General features: G+C 46.6%; 2 protein-coding genes across 4 annotated transcripts in view; one reads left to right on the top strand and one right to left on the bottom strand.

The window, feature by feature from the left end:
• Acsl5 (acyl-CoA synthetase long chain family member 5) overlaps positions 1 to 4264 on the bottom strand; it is a 48445-nt gene extending 44181 nt beyond the window's left edge. Inside the window, exon 1 of one of the 3 annotated variants that reach the window (XM_055630000.1) lies at positions 4116 to 4264. The gene's annotated coding sequence lies outside the window, so the exon portion shown is untranslated. Of the gene's footprint in view, positions 1 to 2089; positions 2946 to 4115 lie in introns of those variants that run through there. The other 2 variants (XM_055629999.1, XM_055629998.1) reach the window with 2 other exon arrangements.
• A 9066-nt stretch (positions 4265 to 13330) lies between these two features.
• The window catches only part of LOC129665210 (guanylate cyclase 2G-like), a 39028-nt gene continuing 34463 nt past the window's right edge, over positions 13331 to 17895 (top strand). Inside the window, exons 1-3 of the mRNA XM_055591756.1 lie at positions 13331 to 13726; positions 16060 to 16408; positions 17181 to 17290. Of these exons, the coding sequence (XP_055447731.1) occupies positions 13331 to 13726; positions 16060 to 16408; positions 17181 to 17290 (855 nt within the window). The remainder of the gene's footprint in view (positions 13727 to 16059; positions 16409 to 17180; positions 17291 to 17895) is intronic.

The raw sequence follows: 17895 nt of genomic DNA, 5'->3' as shown, positions 1-17895 counted from the left end.
TAACTCCAAACTTTGGTCTGGACATCTATCTACAAAACTCATTTAACTGAACTCATCTATATAATTAGCCATACCAAAAGGAACTCCTATGCCTGTGAGGCAGTTGCTGCTCCTTCCCAATTATCCCAGCACCTGACAACTAGTCTGTCTACATTCTGTCTCTATGGATCTGAGATGGATTTGCAGAAGATTAAGCATATTCTGCTTTCTTATTCTTTGGCCTATGCACGCAGCCAGACTCAGCAGACACTGAAGTACAGCTTGCTCTTGGAACGAAATGAGCCCAAGTTCGGATTTCACATCCAGCCATTCACAATGTGCTGAGTGTCTTTCTTTCTAAGCCTCACTTTTCTCCTCTTCCAAGAATCTACTCCATAGGGTTTTATTGAAAACCAAAATAAAAGGCCTCACAAGACTCTAAGCATGGTGCTTCACCAGCGGCAGCAGCACTATGATAGTCGTGGTTCCCGAAGACTCTCAATAGGGATGACCGAAAGCCCCTGGCAGCCAGAGTGTCACACAAGAGCATCTTTTTACAAGCTAAACTTTAAGGCTATCAAAAGAAAGGTTTACCCTACAAGTGACTGAAGAACAGGTTTTAACAATAAAATTGCAGACTGCGCACAGTTCCAATACAACTGACAACCTGCTTCCTCTGTGACCTTGGAGAGGCAGCTTCCCCTCTCTGGTACTACTGGTTTAACCATCACGCAGAGAAGCCACCTATCTTGGAAGATCGTCTTGACCAAACGTATCTACTATGTGCTGCTATGGACTCAGTTCTCTGTCCTTCTGCATTGGTCACCCTCCTTGAACGTGCCCCCTCACTGTGATGTGGCTGAGCTGCACAGAGTCACACTGATATTGTAGTAGGTGTCTTTGCCCTAAGGAACTGTTGTTCAGCTGGGCATGGTAGCACGTACCTATAATGCCAGCACGTGGATGGCTGAGGCAGGCAGATGGCCAGCCTCCTCTATGTAAGGAGTAGAGTAAGTCTATTTCAAAGAAACAAAACATCAGAATATAGCCTTAAGTCAGGGTGCTTGGCTGAAACTTTGTTTGGTCTGGACAGTATTTTTAACAAATTAAACTGATTGTGCTTCTCTGGGTTATATGTGCTGCAAATGTGTTCGATGTCCCCATCACCAATACCCCATTACACACCAGCTATGTTACACACCCCATTATACATTACCTGCCTATGTTCTTGCTCCCTCAGACTGCCTACATTTACATTGCTTTATCTAGGCTTTTGTGCCTTTCATTGGTACAGACAGGCACATTAGTGATGCTCACAAGATTTTATACTGTTTCTTCTAAGGTGAATTCCGCCATGGGGATATAGAGGGCAGAATCAGAATTTATCGCTTCTATCTCCTGTTTTAAACCTGACCAATGCTTTATGTTATTTTAGACCCTGCTTTTACAGGGCACCAGTCACCTGGAAGTAGGAAGTTTAGATTTAATCCTGTCATTCAGACTAGACAGTCCAAAGCTGTGTGTGTGTGTGTGTGTGTGTGTGTGTGTGTGTGTGTGTGTGTGTGTGTGTGTGATACCGCTTGAGGTATTAAAATCCAGCCATGGAGCCCCTTCTCTATGCTCACGCCCTCAAAGGCCCTCCATAGCATCTGAGATCCAACCTGTGCTCATAGATCTGAAAACCAGCTTCATTCAGAAGCCTTCGGTCTGTCTCTCCATCTTCTTAGACTCATTCCTCAGCTCCTACCAAGAGAGGGAGTCCAAGTCCAGTGAAAATCAAGGTAAACCCCCAGCCCACCTCAGGGAGCTAAGCTGCCACGTGCTCAGGCCGGCAGACACCCTTGCTTGTAATCCACCTCCTGAAAGAGAAAGTCCCCTCCCCGTGTGCTCTTCCTCCTTCCCCTCACCCTTCCCTATCCAGGCGCGCACCGGCGGACCTGAGAGTCCCCTGTCCCCGGGGAAGATAGAGCATGGCGCACACACGTGCAGCACAGCGAGCTGTGAATTCCAAGCAGCTTCCTGAAATGGGCAGGGAGGAGGGGTTGGGGATGCCTCTCTCACAGGCGCAGGAGCCCCGTCCTAGCATCACACCCCACTACGAATCCCTTACCCTGAGAGGGGCCGAATGCCTTGGAGCTTCCGAGCGGGGCTTCCTGGCTCCGGCTTCTGGCTGGCAGAAGAGCCCCTCTCCTTCCTTCCTCACCCCGGCTTTCTCCAGGGGCGGCGTGGTTTCAGAGCGTCCATTCAGGCAGGCAGGCAGCCTGGCTAGTGTCCCCACTTCTGCCCTGCCCTCAGCTGTCCCAGCCAGGCCATGGCCCGGCTTTCTGACATGCTGGTGCTGGGGACTTCACTTCCTGGTTTTTTTTTTTCCTCTTTCACAATTGAAAGTGGAAGCGCTTTGACTAGGAGGAAACAGACAGCCGAAGCTACCCTGGCCGGTTTTCAAAGCCTTTAACCCCCAATCCCTAAGGGCTGAAACAAAAGCCACCTTGCACCAACACTGTCCACCTGCTCCCGCTGGTCGCGGAAAATCCAAATGAAAACGAGTTGAGGTGCCCCTGGGTTCACTGCCAGAGAAACGGAGGTGACGTTGTTCCCCGCTGCGTTCGCAGGACAGGAAAGTCCAGCTAGAGGGACCTCCGCCCTTGGGTCAGTCTCAACACGACTCTCCTCTTCTCCATGTAGCCCCTTTCCTAGTCCCCAGAGATGCCCAGCTCGGCTCACAAACCCAGGCGGACCTCACAGAAACAACAGAATAGACAAATAAGCCAGGAACCACGGGAGCAGTGAGCCATTAAATTGACGTGGCTCCTTTTCCTCTGACACACCAGCGCGGGCTCTGGCCCCGCCAAGTTTAAGGCTGCAATGTGTTCTGTAACCCCTCTCACGGCACCACCCGGGCTCACGGTTGTCTTATTTGATCACCCTTTTGAGGTTCTGGTCTCCCAGGGGCATAAGACCTCATTTTCAGATTTGGAAGAGAGATAACAGATTCTGCCCCCTCCCCCTCGCCACTCCCAGCAGAAACCTCACAGACAGGACTAGGCAGCACTTTCCCAGCCTTGATCCCTCCGAGAAGGATCAGCAGGAACTCCGAGGTGAGCCTGCTCTCTGCCATCCACCGCCACTACCCTCTGCCTGCTGGAAAGGCCAGGGAAAATGGTGCCGTATCTCAGATAACAGCGGCTCTGACCCTTTGGAAGGGCAGGAGGAGGTACTTCTGGCTTTTGTTTGGTTTTAGAGCTCAGCTCCTTAGAAAACTCCCCCCACCCCCACCCCCAGAGAAGAACATTAGATGGCAGAGTGGAGACTAATGGATATCCGTGCCAGGGATATCCATGGCTTCTCCTTAAGGCCGTCAGAGGACACCAACTAGTATTTTTGTTGTTTTTGTTGTTGTTGAGCTCCTCTAGAACGGAATGTCAGTTCAGCAAGGTCTGGGGCATTCTAAGATCCCGCTGGGTTGTCTTTCTATCGAGTCCCTGGGTGTGGTAGTGACACTGTAAAGATTTCCGACATGGGAAGATGCTGACATCCCCCAAGATTTCTGTACTATGGAGCAGACCATCAGACTGACCTGTGTCAACTGTAGCTAGACGATGTTCTAGCTCTAAGGCCAGGCCATTCTGCTTAACAACTCAGAAATGGATTTCTAAGAAGAGGCTATTACTGCCTCCCTTACAAGAGCTGCCCCCAGCGCCAGCGCAGGTCACGTCCTGAGGATGCTTTCCAGACCCTAATAGCGTCATGGCTGAGAAGTCCTTTCTCCCCTTCCTTCCAATAGGAGTCTCTGCTGTCAGCAGTTGTTAAGCGGACCCTCTAACTACAAATTTCTGAATGGCATGTGAAAGAAAACTACATCCTGGCTTAGTCTTTAACCTTTAAAAGCCTTTATCCCTTTTTAAAAGTGGGACTATATTCTCTCCCAATTCTTTTTATTTTTCTCTTCTAAGATTCAAGTGGCTCAGATGTTTCCCTTTCCCATTGCTTTCTTTCTTTGCCTCCCACACAGTCGGCTGAGATTACCACCCATGTTGTGAAAGAGCTGTAAGCAGGTTCACGATGCGGTACATCCCACCTTCTTCCCCCATACCTGCCCGTTCCCACTGTCTCACAGACCAGAGAAGGCAGCTCACCTTGTGAGAACAGGCAGCCTTGCTGGGTCGAGGAATGGCTCCTCTTGCAGCTAGCTGTTGGTTCAGCACCACATTCAACTGCCTCTGTCTTTCCACGCTCCGGGACCAGGCACACCTGAAGCCACTGTCCCGAGAGTGCCCTGCCAGCTCCCCTGGAACCTTTGGACCTGTTGCAATTGAGGTGCAAAGGTAGAACCTGCTCAAACACTTATAAGTCACCTCTGACAGAAGTGGAGAATTTGGCAAAAGGTTAAACAAGAGATGATTAGGCAATGGACTGAAGAGGGAAAAAAAATAGAGCAATTGGCTCAGAAAACTGCCATTGAATGGGGTGAAACTTTATAAAGCCCAGACTTCAGGGGAAGGGGTAGGTGTGCACAGGGCTTTACACAGAGTTTTTCTTTGCCACCATCTTTGGGACTGAGACAGGAAGAGGCCAGACTAGACAACAAGGCAGAGAAAGTGCACCTTAATTCTAGGAAATGGGCAAGTCACTCACAGTGGCTCAGGCTCGGGCTTTAAGATCAAGACTGAGTAGAAGTTTGTGTTTGGAGATGAGCCTTCCAGGAAAGCCAGGATATTTCAAAACAAACAAACAAACAAACAAACAAACAAACAAACAAAACAAGCCAGGGTAGCCTGAAGTCTGGAGTTTGAGCCAAAAGACAAAAACCCCAGTGCGCTATGGGCGAGAAAGCAGGGTCCTGAGCCCTGTCTGCCCTCTTGCTTCTAGCGAGGCACCAGAAGCAGCAGCGTGGCTGTTGCCTCTTGCTCTTGCCCATGTGAAAGATGCCTGTCATCACACTGTTAACTAAATTACTGAGAACCTCAATGGGTGACCAAATAAGGCGAGGTACCATCACTAATCAGGACTACAGACAAAGGAGGCTCTGCACACCGGCACAATTTTTACTTCTCCGGTGTGGCCAATGACCCCTTTTCAGGAAGGCACTAAAACAATCAGGCAGTAGACAATCCAGGCCTGAGGCAGAGTCACAAGATGCCTGTCACCATGTTTGGTCTCTCTGTGATGCTGGCCCAGTGATCAAGGTATGTCTAGCCACCAGTGAGCCTGCAATGCTTGGGTGCCTTCTGTGTACCAGCCCAGTAGGAATGTACAGAAAGACTTATTCCTAAATGTAGCTAGTCAGATAACCAATGTCAAAGCCAGGTGTTAGCACCACTTCCTGCTTGATTCTGTGTGGTGTGGTTAGCATATTAATAATAAGGGTCTTCTCGGGCCAGATTTTTATCCAGGCCTTAGGTGCATGGACCTTGTAGGTTATGTCTTCCTAAAGAGCTCCAACCACTCCTTAGTACCAGAAAGAGAAGGACTTCTTAGAGGCGCTGAAGACAGCTGTCTGAGAACCTTGGACGTTAGTGCTACCAGACTGGACCAGCGCCAAGGTGTGTTGGTCAGCAAACTACTGAGTGAACACCTGCTGATACCATGCTCTTCAGAGAGATGCACCAAGCTATGGTTCCCAAACTTTAGTAAATGTCACAATACCCCAGAAAAAAATGTTACAACACAGTTGTTTGGACCTGTGCCATGGATTTTGATTTAGTAAGCAGGAGTTGGGGCCTAAAATCTGTGTTTATATCACTGGTAGAGGTGCTATTGTTCTGGATCCATATTTGCATCAAACATCCACCCTGCCTTCAATAGGGGCTGCATTAGGTATAGCCTTGGTTATGACCAAGTTTGATCCAAACTTGAACTCACGCTTTTGGAGTTTGACTAGCTGTCCAAGTCCTAGAGGAAGGCCTTATCTGAGCAGGAGTCCTGTCACTGACTGTCCATGCCACTTTCCCATATCTCTAATTCAAAGACTTGTAGTGTCAGAACTGGAAACCCAAGTGAGCATGAATGGCATGGATGAGTCATCAGTGATGTAACAACTTTGACTTTATTCTCAGGGGCTTTGGAGACTCCAGAAGGTGACATGCTGACTAACGGTGAAAATCCCAGAGCCCTGGTCCCTAATGTTCTAGCACGCCATCTCCCCCACCCTCCCTCTCTCCCCACAGACACACACAGACTGACATTGGGTGTCTTCCTTGATTGCTTTCCACCTCACCCATTGAGGCAGAGGCTCTCCCTTGAGTCCAGAGCTCTCTGGCTAGTCCAGCTCCTCAGCTGGCTTGGTGGGAAATCCCTCCTTTCAGTCTCTCAAGTGCTGGGGTTACAGGTAGGTATCTATGTCCACCTTGCCTTTCTGTGTGTGCTGTGTATTTGAAGAGAAGTGCTCTCCCCACGGAGCCATCTCCCCAAGCCCCCAATATATCTCCTCATGAGCTACTGTCTTCGGCATATCTCCTCAAATGCCATATGTCAGGCAAGGCTTCTTTATAGTACCCACAGCCATACACTTGAGAATACAATGATTTTTAAAATCCCTTTCAAGTTGGGCATCCAGAAGCCACTAGAAAGTACAAACCTTCATTCTTTTAGGCCATTCAAGAGTGAGGTTCTTGAGATGTGAGGTACCTGACCAATAGCCTCGATTCTGACACACTCTTCTACATGATGCTCTGATAGGCTTTGTATACCTTCTTTTCCTTGTCTTAGGGACAAAGGAACCACACATTCAACTCAACACACCACAGTTCTGGAATGCTGGATGCTAACATTCTGGATTCCTGGAACACAGCCTGGAAACAGTTTGATGTGCTGCCCCGTAGCCTATGAGCTGGGAGTGCTTCACAAAACCAGCTTTTTTAAGGGGTTGAAAGAAGAGGAAAGTAGACATGTTTACACAGCCTTTCCTAGTTTGTGACTCTTCCAAGCTCCCTCTTCACACCTGTGTGGTATGAGTATCAGCAAGACCTTCAAACATCTGAACCAATAGTGAGGGATAGGATTCAGAGAATACTCAATCTCACTCTCAAATTCAACTGGACAAAAGTTGCAATTTGTCTGGATAAGAGAATAAAGACTCAGACATGCCACCTCCCAGAGATGCTGTATCTTGGAGATTAGGCTATGATGGTGTATAGAAGAAGGATAAACATATAAAAATAATTTTAGGATATTTTGTAGCATCCATGTGATTTCCATATCTCCCTTTAATAGTCTGGCATGGCATCAAGTGTTATTTAAAAATTGTATTCACTTCCAATACTGCAATAAAGGAACTTAAATTTCACTATAGAGGCTATTTCAAGATTATATACAACATTGAATCTAGTAAGTCATAAAGGAAAATTGAAATTTCTTCTTTTAATAAGATTCTGAAAAGATTCTAGAAAAGTCCTCTTAAGCATCTAGATTCTCTGTTTTAGAATGTTTTGTTTGGTTCAGATTGTAAAATGTCCACAAAATAATGCTTCCCTCCAGAGATTTGGGCAAAAGCAGAGATGTGAAGAATATGAAAAAGGGAAGAAGCCATGGGCTGAAGAGGAAACCCAATGGCAAAAAGCTCACCAGGCATTTGAGCATTTGGGTCCTAGCACAGAAGGACCAGAGGGAAGAAAGAAGAAGAGGAAGAAGAAGAGAAAGAGGAAGAAGGTGATGATGATAAAGGGAGAAGGAAAAGGAGGAGGGGTAGGAGGAAATGACAACACAAGATGCCTATAATGGCTAAGAGACATGGACATGTGGAACAGGTAGATAGGAAAGATCTTAGGCTGTTTGGCTGCTTTTCCAAGTCAGGCAGAATGGCCCAAAAGCAAACAGAAACAGCATCAGAGCTGTATACGCGACCACTCATGTCAACTCAACAATGCTCAACAATGATGGACCAAGAAAGAAAACAGCTGGCATGGCACACCAAGTGTTCCCTGACTGACTGGCAGGTAGAGTTGTCACAGTGAGTACTGTGAGGGCTGAACTTTAGCTTCCCACATGGCAGAGCTGACACTGAAGTTTGTTCTTGACTGAGATATGGAAAGGAAGGGACAAAGTGCCCCCAAACTCTCTTAACAGGGCTTTCTTGGCTGTTAGAATTCTGTACCATCAGATATCCTTCTGATATCCCAGAATGCTAATGATGCTCAAAGTACATGCTCCAAGGCAGCAATCGAAGGTCCTCAGGGAGAGCCTCATCGTCAGTTCAGATCCCTGAAGAGGCCTACTATAATCAACGCCCACAGTGGAGAGCATTACAGAGCACTTGCCAAGTGGCCGCCTTGCACTAAGAGCTTTGCAGCACCTCATCTAATCTCATAGCAACCCTAGGAAGATCTTATTGCCCTCTGAAGGAAGATGAAAGGCTCCTCTTAGAGTAAGAGGCCAATGAACGTGTTCAAAGTTCACAGCTAACTATTGGAAAGAACATCAGGGTCAAACTCTGAGCTCAGGTAGTCTTGGTCCTGAGTGCAAACACATCTCTGTAGTTCGATGCTATCAGTTCTGCGACTCCCTTATTCTCTTGTGTACATACACATCTATCTCTTGAGAACTGTCGCTGTTTTCTTGATAAACAGTAAGAACCTTGCTCCAAGTCAGCAGGACCCAATAAGCCCTATGGAAGCAGATGTCAAGGTGGCCACCACTGTCTGTCCTCATTTAAAGTGATGGACAGCTTTGCTCCACACAATCTGCAGGGGCTAATGAACTACACATTCTTGCTGGGTAATCTCTCTACCTGCAGGTCTTTCTTCTCAATAATCTGTTATGCTATGGATCAAACCAGAGCCTCGTGCTTCTGTGGCAAGCACTTTGCTGGCTGAACCGTCTCCGCAATCTGCTTTCACTTTTTATAATACATCAGCTAGAAAGATGCCAATGACAACAGTGCCTTGCAGTGCACAGTTTTGGGATAGTGCTGATTACTGAAGCCTGAAAGTCCTCTGACTCAATACATATGGAACAGCCACACAGGCTGATGCGACTCAATACATACAGAAGAGCCACATAGGCTGATGTGACTCAAGACACATGGAACAGCCACACAGGCTGATGTTTATAACATAGAAACTTGCCCGTGTGAGCGTTCTTTTTCCTTCTAGGAACCACCCCTAGCTTTGCCATCCCTGTGATGCTTCATCTCTATGTGCACATACATCCAAAGCTGTGCCAACAATGCCCTTTGCCCGTTCCTTTGGCTTCTGCAGGAGTGGCAGGCAGCTTTTCTGCGGGATAACACAGTCTCCGTTCAACAGTTTATGATGTGCACTGCAGCTGCAGTCCTTTATTGAACTGCGGTGTTATTGGCTGTCATTCTGCTCCAGGCACTATACTGGGTGTTTTATGTCTAGCATCCCTTTTCCTGGTCACATAAAGTCATCTCAGCTAATTATAGATACGGAATTTGAGGGTTTAGGCAACACTTAACTTGTCCCAGCCTGCTTGTGTCTCATCCCACAGCCTGCTCTCGCAATGTTTTGCTACACTGCCTCCTATGGGAGGCACACAGGTCCTGTGAGTCACAGGCAGGGCACCTGTACTTAGAGCACACTGTTTTGTTTCCCCACCTCTCCTTTCCCCAGGTCCTTAAGAACGCATTCTGCTTTGTAGCTCTGGTTCCCTGAACTTACAGCATGGACTGAGCTACTCTGAGGGCCTGGCTACAGAGCTAATCCAGGGCCTTAAACTGGAATTGAGAGGAAATGCCAGGAAGTAGGAGGGCCTCTGCAGTCTACAGACAAGAGGCTGACAAGGGAGGGGGAGTCAGGAGGGACATCCTGCCTGCCTGTCTATGACTGTCCAGCAGAGAGCTAAGGGCCAGATGCCAAGTACGGGACACAGGCTTCTTGCGATGGGCAAGATGGGGAAACATTTTTCTCACGAGTCAAAGTGTGCTATCACCGCAGAGTGATGAGCTGGGATACAGTCGACTAGCTCAGGGTTTGGGATATGTGACAATGAAATCATACCTGGGGGACAGGGAGATGGCTCTGTGGGAAAGAGTGCTTACTGTGCAAGCATGAAGATCTGAGTTCAATATCCCAAGCCCTCACCTGGCTTTGCTTGGTGCATGTGCTTGTAATCCTGTTGTGGGACAGAGACAAGCAGAATCTTAGAGCTCACGAGCCAACAAAGCTAATGGGAAAGAGAACTTCCGGTTCAATGGGAAACCCGTCTCAGGGGAGGAAGGTGATGAATGACAGAGGAAGACATTTGACATTCCCTTCTGGCCTCCACTAGACTCTGTAAACTGTGTGCACGGCATGAACAACCAAACACGTATGCATGCAAACCATACCACACACACACACACACACACACACACACACACACACCACAAGGTGTTGAAGGTCTGGGATGTAGATTAACAGTCAAGCACTTGCCTATTATACAATGAACCACAAGTTCAACTTCTATTTGCCAAGAAAAAGAAGAAAAAGAATTTTTTTGGATGGGAGTAGTAGTAAATGCTAAATGTACAATATATGCTTAAATTAAAATAATTTTTAAAAGATCTTTCAAAAGCTAAAGTCACAAGAAAGTAGTGTGTAACTAATTACCTCACTGCTGATCATTAACTTTGTTTGAATACCACATTCCTCCGGGAAGTCAGCTTTCTATCCTGGCTAATTCCTGACAGATTTTGATCTTCATGCCAAGGATTTAGGGTCTGTAATTTCGGAAATAGAATCAAAGACTATGAAGTAAATATTTAGAACTCTGGATTTTAGGCTAACCCAATAGGCTAAGCTTGGATTCTGATGATAACCAGGAGAAAACTTAACTATTGAAAACATTGATCAGAAGGCCCTGATCTTCTTCAAAAGTGCTTGCGTAGGTGCCAGAGACACACTTTCTTTCTTTCTTTCTTTCTTTCTTTCTTTCTTTCTTTCTTTCTTTCTTTCTTTCTTTCTTTCTTTCTTTCTTTCTTGTGTGGAAACTTTGTGGTAGCTATCAAAGGAGTGGAATACCCGGGTGGCTGGCAGAGCCCTCAGGAGCAGGAAGGATTCTCCTCAGGAACCCTACCATTGTCATTAACAGTCAGTCAGAGCCAAGACCTGAGCCTCCATCTTCTAGGAGCATGGCCACTGTTTCTTTGAATCCTGAGGAATTGTTCTGTTGCAGACCTAAGACGCGGGTTCCCCAGTTTGGTCTTAACTCTTATGGTTCTGTAAACCCTTGCTGAGTAGAAGCCTCGTCTCAGACACAAGGTCCCACTCCAGGATGGACAAAGCGAAGGACACAGTGAGAAGTTGGAGGTTCACACCCATGCAGGTAACGGCTGCTTTTCTTTACTTGGGATGGTTAGCGCAAGGTGTGTACCTGAGGGAAACCTGTGAGCCAGGTCTGAAAGGGAACTTGCGCCTGTCATCCATCATGTCATCCATAATACTCAGCTCAGGATCCATGTGAGACCTGGGATCGTAAAGCAAACAACCGGCAAGCTCCTAGCTCTCCTAGATTCCCACCCTGTGTAGAGAGAAGCAGACAGGTTCCATACAGCCCCCATCTTTCCCGGTAATAGGCCAGGAGATGGGCTTGCCTGCATCCTACTGGCTGTCTTCACCTCTCCCACATTTTGGACCTGCCTCACTCCAGGTAAGCTAAATAATTTCTTCTGTCGCTCTTTCTCCTGGAAGGAAAGTTTGAGTGGACTTATTCCAAATCCTTACCCATTAAATTTTTGCTGAGTTCCTATGAAATCCAAGGTCGTAGGTGGAGTAGGTAGTGTTACGGCACCCACACAACGTCAGCCTGAGAGGATTGGGGTTATGCTCATTGTGAAACTGCAGAAACAAAGTCATGGCATTAACTGACTTGCCCAAGGCAAGGGCGTCCACAGTATTGGTGGAATTTGGAAGGAAGGAGACACTGAGCTCATTTTTCTAGGAGGAAGGAGGTAGTCTATGTGGTCTGTGGAGCTCGTGATGTCCTGAGTCAGGGCTGGCTAAGGTCGTTAAGGGTTGGCAGCTGAAGGAAGAGAAGCAGAGACCTGTCATTCATTCCTTCCTCTTCCTGCAGGCTGTCAGAGCCTCTCAGAGCTTAGACACTAAGACAGGTGCACCTAACATAAATGAGAACCTCCCAGGCAGATTTCCAGGAGCACATCCTGGTCCAGGAGGTCGGGAGCGGAGCCTTGGAATCTGTGCTCATAGCTGTCAGGAGAGACTGGGGGTTTGAAGCAGGAAGCTCTGACAACCATAGCCAGTTTACCATGCTAAAATATTGAAGTATCAGATGAATGTAAGAAACCAGACTTTTCCCACATGAAAGCCACAGCAAGTGGGAAGTTGATTGTTTAGTGTGGAGGGGCCTGCCTGGGAAATGGCTGGGTCATCTTACTTGGGAAAACCGTGGCCTTCCAAGAGCCATGGCATCCCTGTGATATGTCACACAGTGAAGAGCTGGCTCACCCCTGTTCTCCTTGCCCTGATCTATGCATGGAGAAGGTTATCCGTTTATCCAGTACTAATCCACGAATGGCCCTCTGAGCCCAGGTGAGGGAGACAGGATATGCCTGGTTGGCGGCAAATCTTCTCAACATTAGTTGACTCGTTCCAAAAATTTTCTGTGAAATGGATTGAGCAGATGGTAATGCCCATTGTTACTATGATAATCATGATCAAATCTAATGTTTGTGTGTGTTGTGTGTTTGCATATACATGTTCACGCATGTGGAGGTCATCAGGTGTTTTCCACTCGCTCCCTTATTTTTTGAGACCAGGTATCTCACTGATTCAACTAGACTGGCTGCTGTGCTGGCCCCAGGGCTCCTCCTGTCTGTCTCTCCTGTGTTGGGACTACAGGGCCACGGCACTATGCTCACCTTTTAGAGTGTGTTCTGAGGGCTGAAGCTCGGGTTTCCATGCTGCACAGTGAGCACCTTACCAAGCAAGGTGTCTCCCAGCCCCTAACACTAATACCGATGGAACGGCTCTTTGCCGGCCTTGTAGTGGGACTAGATCTACATGTTATCCTGTAATCCTTCCTCCACCAGTTTGGAGAAGACCTGTACCATTGGGTTCCTAGGTCATACAATTAACATGAAGAGCAGTTAGAATTCTAGCACAGGCTTTTTACTATGTGGGTAGACTCCTCGGCTTCACATAGGGTCACGTGACTTGTCCGGTAACATGAAGGCTCAGTGATATTGTTGGATCAACATCTCAGGGCTTGTTGACTCCCTACTTCTGCCTGTTTTCTGTGTGACTTCTGCTTCTGGGTTGTGCTAGGACATGCTCAGAAAGGGATGGCTTCTGTTAATTAGTGGCCCTGAATAGAAAGCAAGCTGCGGTCTCCAGGGACGCTTCACTCTTGTATAAGTCCTGGGCATGAGTGGTCAGGAGGCTGAGCCAACCAGATCATGATGCCATCCACAGCTTCCAGGATACGCTCTGCAGCCCCCCTAGAATCCAGGCTCTGTGTTGGGGCTGACCGCCATGCTGAGCACCCAGCTCTGGTTTCAATGATCTTTGCCATTGTGCTAGTGACTTGTCTGGAAGCTGCTAAACTCACGGTGGGACTCCTCGCCCCCTGGAACATCTCTCATCCATTTAGTGTGCAAAGGCTGGGGGCAGGCCTCCAGATTGCTGTGACCAAGCTCAACTCAGAGCCAGTGGGCCTGGGGAACTTGAGCTGGGCATTCAGTTACACCAACTCAGCATGCAGTGCCAAGGAGTCCCTTGCAGTTTTCACCGACCAGGTTCAGAGAGAGCACATTTCTGCTCTGTTTGGACCAGCATGCCCAGAAGCAGCAGAGGTAGAGTATGCGTATTCTAATAGTGTTTGAACTTCTCCTAGAAGGGGAAAGTGTACTGACAAAGACACAGGTTTCATTCATCTCTTCCTACTGTTTACATTTTTAATTAAAAATTTAATTGTATTTATCCATTGTACACGGTACTGCATTATATCAGGATGGTTTCAGGTGGGTGTGTTATTGTACATCTAATCTCATTAATCTCTGGGCGAAAGTCATCTTACAACAATTGCTGTCTAGGTCTTAGGTCTTAGTTTCCTGTTTGAGACTAGAAGTGTTAATGGTCTTCAAAGAGTCTTTGAAGGGGTGACTAGATCATGTGTCCTATTCCTCCTGCCTGTTTGACTGTTCTGTGTAGACTCATTACTCTCTTATGTCGTCAGCTACTTGGTCTGGAGAATTTGAGATTGACAGCAGTGCTTGTATTTAAATATAACATTATCAATTGTTAAAGAAGGCTTTCCTTTGGTGTGTATAATAAATTATTCAGGGATGCTCATAGTATGCTGGAGAGAGTACGGCTTGACAGATTGCTTTAAGCTACAGCAAATGAGGGAAACATGCTGTGAGTGGTTACTGGTATTAGCTTAGTCGACGTCCTCAGGCGTCACCATCTGCGGGAGGATGGGGAGGTGACTGAGAGGCACACCAGAGATCCCGTACCCCCACTGCTGCAGGCACGCTGCCATTGGCACTGCAAAACTCAGTTGACCTTTGAATTTGAATATCTGCCTCTCTGCATTTGACACCTCTCTGGCTACCCAAACCCCACCTTCCTTCAAAGTCAGTTCCCAGTGCCACTAAGGCAACCTCCACTCTCTGCTTGAGGTGACTTCTGCTCTCTGCTTTCCCCATACTTCCCCAATTTGAAGTAGTTTATTGTTGATCTGTACGAGTGTGTATTTCTAAGTATGTGAATTTGTCTCCTTCTATAGGAAGTAAAGAAATGACATACTTCTGGAAAATACTCTTTACTTTTCCCCAGGCATTGAATTTTACTATTATTTGAGTCATTTATAAATTTTGTTTTATGATCTTTATTGAGGTGAGATTGAAAACCCACACACATTTGATAATTTATTCCAACTTAAATGTATTGAAAGAAAAAAAATGTAATTGATTGCTTCCCTAAATGCTTATAAATATACGTCTATAAATCCTATGGTGCATATTGCTTTCTAAGACTATTTTTATATGTCTCAGCTTCCATAAGGGGTCATAAACTTTCCAAAGATAAAGGTCCCCAAAATTCTTGGCAAAATGTAGGATCTTAAGCAAAATACATGAGAAGTGAAGAATTGGCGAGTTCAGGAAGCATGTTAATGGGTCATGGCTTGAGCTCTAACCCCCCCCCCACTAGTGTTAGCTGTGTAACTCACATCCCTGCATCCTCACAGTTCCATCTTTCAGATGGACACAATGACCATCCATAGAAGTCCATAGAAATGCTCCAGGGTTTTAATGGAGTGCTCAGCCCTAAGTGGGACATCTACCTCATGCTCCTCTCCTCCAAGCTGGAATCATTAAGAAAGAGAGGCAGACAGATTATAGGAGCCAAAGACAGTGGGTGACTCCAGCCGAACAGTGCTGTCAGGACATTGCAGGGAAGCTGCACATATGAGCCCACGTTAGCCATGACCCCATGGACAAGACTAATGTAAGATCAAGCCAAGCAAAATCTAAGCATGGAGTGGGAGGTGCTCAGGATTTCCCACTCCTAGCTGAGAGAAGATTAACAATTTTTGGCCACTGAGAGAGGGAGAGTTAGTTTTCTTCAAGGATTCAGCCTCTGAGAGGTGGTGTTGCAGTAGATGGCCCCATATTCTGGGTGGACTCAGTGGGTTAAAAAGAAAAGAAAAGCTACATGAAGTTGGGAAGGAATAGCTGGGGAGACAGGGGAGGAATTGGAGCAGAAGGAATGGAGGTTGAGATTGATTAAAATGGGTTGTATGCATGCAAAACTCTCAAGCAATAAAAAAAAATTAGCTTGAAAACTATTCCAATTATTCAAGTATGCCATAGTGTGTCATTAGGGCTTTCAAGAGTGAGAGAGAGAAGAAAAGAAAAAAGAAAAAGACTGACACAAATATGAAAGTTCTTAGGGAGGGGTTAGAACATAGCATGTGCTTGAGACAGTCTTGCATTTATCATTCCTGGCCCCTGAGGTCCCTGCACTACCAAATTTATGGGAGGCATTGTCATCGACTCCAAAAGAGAAGTTGCAGAAATGACCCATAGATTCCCCAATCTGAGTTCTCGGCACACAGTGCGTATGAAGTGTGAGGGTAGCTTGTGTTCCGTCATGGAAAGGTGTTTTCTTGTTCACTTTTGAGATCATTGCTTCACTGGCCTCTGAGTGGAACATCCCCTTGTTCGACTTCATTGGACAAACAGCAGCCCTGGAGGACCACTTCTGGTGTGACACCTGCGTGACGTTAGTGCCACCCAAGCATGGAATCGGAGACGCGCTTCTGGAAAGCCTGCGATACTTGGGCTGGGAACATGTCGGGGTGTTTGCATATTCCTCTGCAGCCTTCCCCCAGGAAGAAGTGGATGAGATGTGGGGGGCCATTGAGGACAGACTCCGGTTCCATTTCACTATCACTGCCAGCATGAGATATGGCAACAGCAGCCCAGCCCTTCTGCAGGAAGGCCTCAGGAGCATGTCATCCATGGCCAGGGGTGAGTAGGCAAGAGTCTTCCTTTGCTTAGGGATTGTTTAGAAACAGCTATGAACTCTTTGTTTTTATACTTATTTTCCTATAGTATAAAAAAAGGTGGAAACAAGATACAAAGTTAGTAATACATTAAAGCAATTTCCTTATTTTATGTGGGTGTGTGTCTATGTGTGTGTATGTTATGTGAAATCTTGGGTGTTAGAGTGTTGTGCTGTTCAGAGTAAATTCTAGAATCAGATTTCTGGTAATCTGGGTCTTGGACCTTGTTGCTGAGAACATGGGTTTAGGAGACAGACACACCTGGTTTTTATTCCAATGCCCTTACTTTTTAGCTGTGTGTTTACAAGCAAGAATCTTAACCTTTATGTACCACAGAAACCTTCTCTATTAAACAGAGACAACTATCATTCCTCTTCCCCAGGAAAGTTGGGACTAACTATGTGGGAAGGGCTTAGCAACCAGGCTGGGTAGGAAGTTTGTGGTAAGCATTTTTGGTTTCTTTAAAAACCCACTTATGTTGGGAATCTGTTTTTGTTTTAATCCCAGGTGTGGGATATGGGGCTGCTTCAGATTGCCCACAGCAGCTGACTGTGATTTTTCTCATGCTCTAGGAAGGGCGTGATTTTGCCAGCTGAAGATAGTTTACATTTGGAATTCACAGTCACTGCCCACCCAGCACTCTGAGGAGCTTTCCCTCTGTGTGTGTGTGAGGCTATATGATGCTCACATGCCCATATGTGAGCATCAACAACTGACTCTGTTTTCCCTTCCTTTAGTTATCATCCTAATCTGCAGCTCAGAGGATGCAAAAAGCATCCTGAAGACAGCAGAGAACCTGGAACTCAACACGGGAGAATTTGTTTTCATCCTTTTGCAGCAGCTGGAGGTAGGGATTGGTCAGTGGCTCTGTAGTGAGAGGTGATGATAACTGCCATGTTGCAGGATGTATTTAGGAACCAGATACTCACTACAGCTCTAGGAGGTCAGCACCCTTGAAGGTTTATCTTAGAACCAGGGCTGAAAGCCTGGGGCTGGAACTCAGTCAGTAAGGTGCTTGACACGCAGATATGAGCGTGTCACCTGGGTCCTCAGAACCCACCTAGTGGCCCCCTACTTGTAATCTCTGTTGCTAACACTCCCGTGTTGCCTAGATGATGTTTCAGACTGTTTGTTCCTTAGCTTCTTTAACAGAATAAGAAGTGGAGGCCCAGAGAGGCTAAATAAAACTTATCCAAGGCTGCACAGTTACAATGAGCATTTGTGTTCTAGCCCAGGGCTGACCTCAGTCTCCATATGTATTACACTACTTTCCCTGTGTGTCCACCGTGTGTAGTTTCCAATCGGTCTGACTTTCTAAAAGGACCTTGTTTTATATAATCAGAAGGAACTGAAATGGGGCAAAGTGGATGTAAAGAGAGATAATAATGACTATATCTCTCCTCCTTTGTCAGGAAGTATTGGCTGGTCGAACTGTGTTAGATTTCTTTGGGT

This window comes from Psammomys obesus, unplaced genomic scaffold (assembly GCF_907164565.1).
Source record: "Psammomys obesus unplaced genomic scaffold, mPsaObe1.curated_primary_1811, whole genome shotgun sequence".
Lineage (NCBI taxonomy): Eukaryota > Metazoa > Chordata > Mammalia > Rodentia > Muridae > Psammomys > Psammomys obesus.
Note: the sequence above shows the minus strand (reverse complement) of the source record. Positions and strands in the feature narration are given on the sequence as shown.